Genomic DNA, 5,978 nt, shown 5'->3' on the forward strand with positions numbered 1-5,978 from the left:
ATAATTTATTTTTAAGTTATATTAATTTTAACTTTAAATACCTTTTTAAGCTTATAATAATTATTTTACTTATAATTATACTTATAAAAAAGCTAATCTTATTAAAGTTATAAATATTATTTAATTAGATATTATATTTTATAATTATATTTATTATAAATTAAAACTAAATATAAATAATAATTAAATCTTTATATTTAGCTCTTTAGTAATTATATTTTTAAAAAAAATACATCTTAAGGTCTAGATATTACTTAATAAAGTTTAAGGCTTAGCGCATATTAATTAATAATATATTATAATTAATAAGTAATTAATTAGTTATTTCTTTTATATTATAAAGCTAAGAGGGAAATCCTTATAAATCTAAGTTAAAAATAAAATAAAAAAGGATCTCTTTTTCTAGATTAAATAACTTATATAATTTAGGAATAATATTAGCTCGGGCTTAAATGCCTTAATTATAGTTAAAGAAAGTATTATAATTAACTTTATAGATTTTTATAGCTCGCTAGAGACTTAAATTTAAGGTATTTTAATAAGCCTAAAGGGTAAGAAGAATTCTAGCCTTTTTATTTCCTTTTAATATATTAGGTAATTAAGAATTAATTAATTAAATAATAATATTATAAGTTAAGGGATTTTTAATTATCTTACTTATCTAATTATCTTACTTATTAAGTATACTATTATTATATTTATTTATTTATTATACTTACTTAATAAATATATTATAAGAAAGTATATTAAATATATTTTATATATATATAACTTCTTTTAAGACTAAATCCTAAGATAATTAGTCTAAGGTAAGACTATAAGGTCCTAACTTTAGTCCTATTAGTCCTAGGTAGTAAGACTATTTATCTCTTCCTTTAATCCTACCTTAGTAATTATTCCGCTAGATTTCCCCGCTCGTGCTATATAATAGTTATAATAGGTTATATATAGAATGCTATACTTACTAATAGCTGCGCGCACGGGCATACCGCAAGCAATGCTATATAGGGCATTTTAGCTATCTTTCTCAGCCTAATTACGCATAACGATTTTAAAAATAGAAAAATATCATAATAGTTTTAGATACGCGAGAACAGGTGGTCTAAAATGTAATTGAGTTTGAGATGTTAGTAGGAAAAAAGGGTAGGCCGATTCTGGGGTGGGGGCTTACCGGAAGGGCCGATTCTGGGGTGTGGGGCTTACCGGAAGGGCCGATTCTGGGGTGTGGGGCTTACCAGAAGTTTGTGAACACCACCAGCCGATATTGACTAGACACCGAAAATAGACACAGGTTCGCGCTCGCGGTGCCGTGAGAAAGCCATCCGCGGCTGGGTAGAGTGCCATGGAAACGTTGCAGCTACTAGCCGTTTGTAAAAGAGCCAATCATGAAGTAATGCAGACTTCGGGTTAGCGCCACCAGGTGAGAGCCTTTTCCTCCCATACCTGACTACCGGCAGTGCCGATTATTACCTTAGTAATATAATATTCTAGGCTCATTGGCATCGAAGTTATGAGAGCTATGGCTACGAGAGCGCTGACCGCATTAATCACGTAACACATTATTATAGCGATATGTATAATATTTGTGATGCGAAATTAGAACTGTGGTGCTAATAAATTTACTCTATCGGCAGTCTACTATGCTAAATCGGAGCAACTCTTAATGACAGAGCCTGAAACAGTCGAATGAGTTCATCTGCATTGCAGTCAAAGTCTCAGAACATCACCACTATAACACACACAATACGATTGCTGGATCTTGCCAACCTTGAGCGAGTCCCTTGGTTCGTGTAATATAAACTGGAGCTAGTTGAATCGGGAAATTAGACAGTTATCTCACGTCAGGGCTAGTATAATCGCCACCAAATAGAGCTTACTAGCCAATATAACATCAGAGGCTGATAGCCATCTCTGATGTAAAGGCAATTCGATCAGCGAGAGCCGGTAGTGGTGGCATTAAAAAACTTTATCCCTCTTAGAACCCTTTCATAGCCAAGCTGGGCTCTCATTATGATGATTCCCCATCTCGCGTCTCCCGAGGGGCGTGATATTCGGGCCCTTTAGCTCGGGGCATATCCGGCTGACACCGCTTTGTTCTATTCGCAGAACTTCAATATTCGTCATCATTAGGGTCCTCTATAGCCTCAATACGGCTATTCTCGTCTATAAATACAAGTCAATACCCGGCACCAAATGGATTAACTCAATAGCTCCCAACAACACCAACATAAGAGTCAAACATATCACTATTAGAGAAAAGTCGACAAGACTCTATCGCATCTTTCTACTCTTTAAATATATCAACGCCTCTACATCAACATTACAACACTCTTCAATATGATCTTCAACTACGCCACCATCGCCTTCGCTCTTAGCGTCGCTGTCAACGCCCTTCCCCAGACATACCCCAATAAGTGCGGCGACCAAGTCTGCCCCGCCGATAAAGCCAAGTGCTGCGAAGTCATTATCGACGGAGTCGCTGAGCTTGGGTGCTTTGCTGAATGCCCACCTGTTCAAGCTCTTCAGCGCCGCGAGCAACCCACCGCCACTACTGCTGCATCTCCGTCCATTCCCACCTTTGGTCCCAAGTGCGGAGATTCTTTCTTCTGCCCTGTCGGCCAGGTCTGCTGCCCTAATGCGCTCTACCACTGTGCCGATCCTGACAAGGTCGGCCAGCAGTGCCCTCAGTAATCAGCAGATAAACAAATATTTGCGAACTTTCTGAGCCAATAAATAAGACAGTCTGTTCTAGCATTGGACAAATATTGCAACACAAAGAGGGATCGGGTTATATTTTCGAGTTTTTCTTTCTGTTTGGTTGTATTTGTAGAGGTGTTACATGAAAGACAAGATATGGAAAGGGCTGCTATGACATTTGACAAGACTTATTGCTTCCGCCGCCCTAAGGGCATAGTCACGTTATAGAACACTTTCTTTAATCGAATTCATTATACTCTTCACATGTTTCTCCCAGCTTAAGTCTGCTACACAAATGAGTAACGGGAGAGGGGTGTAGAATATACTAACACTTACGCCTTGTGCTAGCGAGTCTCAAGTAATTAATTTCAAATAGGGCTTTTTTTTTAACGCTTGCAAGACTTAGGATATACGCCAGGTGAGTCCAAGACAGGGGCCTAGAGAACCATCTCTAGCCTACCAATCTCCCAGGGTTTTCATTATTTGCCCCTTTCTAAGTCGTCCAGATCTGTAAAAAAAAAAAAAAAAAAAGGCTGCAGTTCTATAGCATCAGCGCCTTACAGAAGGGCCAACTCAGTTATAGATATCCATCGGCCATAGTGCAAGCAGTATTGACTTTGACCAGTCGCGCGGCGTACCGTATCGGTCCGGATTGGTTCAAGTCGGCAGTGGATTGGATCGTCATACTGAGCAACGGGCCCAGACCTTGACTCTATGTTTCAACTTTTGCATTGACGACTTGATGTTCGAGGTCTTCTTTCACCGCGTTAGGGATCCGTAATAGCGCGGATCCTTTGGGGTAGTTGATAACGGTCTGGAAGACTTTACCGTCTCGGTTCTCATGCAAAGTCGCGCTTGCAAAGAAGCAATATATTCTTCCTCCTGACGACTACGCCCCCTCTGAGAAGATTGTTGCGGCAATGAACTCTCGGAAGCCGATTTCGCACACCGGAAAGTATCTTGCTATTGCCGGCCCCCCCATGAGATGCAATCTGACTTCAATCGTAGGGTACGGAAGGGTGAAGTGTTTATATTCGTCCGTGAGGGCCAGAGAGTACCGGTTCATAAAATCATATGCAGGCAGTCCCGGTCTTCCACGCCGTTTGCACTGATTTACCGCCTAGCTATAATTCTCCTCTCGCACCGCTAAGTAACTCAGCTAGCTAAATAAACCCCTTCTTAGCTTTTAGATTACTCGCTTGCATATGTCATAAGTATTACTAAATGCATAATAGCTGCGTGACTTTATTTAGGCACCTAGGTGCCCATATATTAGCCGCCTTTCATTAAGCTTTAATCCGACAATTATTTCAAACTCTAATAACTCATACCACTAGGTAGTAAAAAATATAGAACTAGGTTTATTTAGCTATAGCTATCGCGTTCTATATCTAATATTAATCTTATCTTGTTCTGAAAAACTTTTGTTCTCTAAACACCCCGTCATCCTTGGCCCCAATATTGCCATATGAGGCCCTCCCCTTGTCGATGACCTTGTTTGCGTCTTCCGGCCTCATGAACTCGATTATGACTGAAGAGGCTGATTTTGTGGGTGAAAGCTTCGTAAGCCAGCCTATGTACTTGATCTCTGCAGTTGGTATGAAGGGTTTGTTCTCGAGTAGTAACCTGTCTCTGATGAACTCAAAGTTGTCCATATCCATCGAGCTAGTGCGGACGCCGTGTGCTAGGACGCCGTAGGTCGGAATGCGCACTGTGGCACCGTTACCAATCCTATGCTCCCAGTCGTCTGCGACCTGTCTGAGTGCGGTCATGTCCGCGGTGGTGGCTGTTTTGACGCTTAGGTCGCCACTTTTAAGCTGGTTGGACGTGTTCGTTGCTGCTCTGTTAGATGGCGTGATCTATGTGTGACTTGAGGCTGCGTGGGCTCATCGCCCTGATGTTGGCTATGGTGACTGGGTCCCTGATATTCACAATGATTTCACGCAGAGTTTAAACAGATGAAGCCCTCTCATCCTGCGGGTTATGCATGCTCGACGCTAGTCCTCCCCTTGCCACTATACTAGCATAGGTTAGCGCGGTGTTGGGTAGGCCATGCTGGCTCGCTGACTTCATGTCCCGAATCATTTTCATGGTTGCTTTACCGATTTCAGTGGCCTCCTTTGCAGCAGCATTTGCCTCCAAGGCCATGTCCATAATCTGCTCGACTTTGACCATGGTTTGTTGGGCTGTCGTGTTTGTGTTGTCACAGTCGGTTTTGGGGCCGTTGATGGCGCGCATTAAATTTTCCGCCGCGGTCTTTGTCTCAGTCTGACCGCTGCGTACGGCTTCGTCAACGTGACCGAGGTCGGGTGTGATCGGTATTTTGACGATGAGTGAAAGCGCTCCAATGAGTGCGATTTTAACCCCATGAGGCGCGAAGGGTTGGCCGTTTCCACTGTCGATACTCGACAGCGCTCTCTGAAGGTATTTGCTCAAATTTGTGGCGTGCTCTCGGTGATCGGTGGGCCAGACACCCGCTAGTGATGATGTTTGTTTTTCTTTGGCGAGAATGGTTAATGATGCATCTTTAGGTTCCCCTCATGTACTGTTATGTGACAGGGGTCATATGGGGCAAGGTACTTTCGGGAGCATTTCGACAATTGAGGGGATAAACTCAAATTAATCGATGAGTAACAGGGACTTCAGTTACCATGCCCAAGTTATTAAGATGCGTGCAGGGTGCGGGCAACCCCTACGTGCACCGCCGGCGGTGTAAATAGAATTATGTAATAATCGCATCGCCGGCGGTATAAATAAAATCTATTATATAAGCTAAAAAGGGGTAATAGATTATAAATTAGCCCTTTAATTTAATAAATAAAAGCTTATTTATTATTAATTAAATAATTAATTATTTCCTTAATTTTAATTTAACTTACTATACCTTTCTATTACTATATTAAACCTAATTAAGGCTCCTTATAGCTTCCCTAATAATACCTTTCTTCCTAAGGGCTAATATTACTCTCTCGAGGACTTATATATAGTAGCTAATACTTAGGTAAGGCCACGAGGTTATATCTTTATTATTAGGAGATTAAGGAAGACTCTTAATAAAAAGAAAGTTATTATCTTTTAATATAACTAAAAAAGAGAGCCCTCTCTTAAAGTATTAAATAAGTAATAATAAGTTATTTTAATATATTATATAGGCTATTATTTCTTTATTATAGTAAAGGAAAGCTTATATAAGGCTAAATAAAGTCTAAGGTATTATCTTAAGCCTAGCTTTAATTAATATAATTATTAATTAAGCTTTAATTAAGTAATATATCTAATAC

The 5,978-nt window shown here is 40.1% G+C and overlaps 2 protein-coding genes across 2 annotated transcripts; one reads left to right on the top strand and one right to left on the bottom strand.

Annotated features, from left to right (window-relative positions):
* Positions 1 to 2,337: 2,337 nt before the first annotated feature.
* On the top strand, positions 2,338 to 2,691 carry MRS44_008447 (uncharacterized protein; the record flags this gene model as incomplete). Its single annotated transcript, XM_046284461.2, has 1 exon — positions 2,338 to 2,691. The coding sequence occupies one exon, from the start codon at positions 2,338 to 2,340 to the stop codon at positions 2,689 to 2,691; it is 354 nt and encodes a 117-aa protein (XP_046123246.2).
* Positions 2,692 to 4,100: 1,409 nt separating this feature from the next.
* MRS44_008448 (uncharacterized protein) lies at positions 4,101 to 5,436 on the bottom strand (the record flags this gene model as incomplete). The annotated part of the gene is made up of 3 exons (XM_046278083.2): positions 4,101 to 4,483; positions 4,719 to 5,174; positions 5,394 to 5,436. 3 exons carry the CDS (start codon positions 5,434 to 5,436, stop codon positions 4,101 to 4,103), a joined length of 882 nt encoding a protein of 293 aa, XP_046123245.2.
* Positions 5,437 to 5,978: the final 542 nt, after the last annotated feature.

Source organism: Fusarium solani, assembly GCF_023522795.1.
Source record: "Fusarium solani strain SB1 chromosome Unknown bctg00000005, whole genome shotgun sequence".
NCBI classification, from domain to species: Eukaryota; Fungi; Ascomycota; class Sordariomycetes; order Hypocreales; family Nectriaceae; genus Fusarium; species Fusarium solani.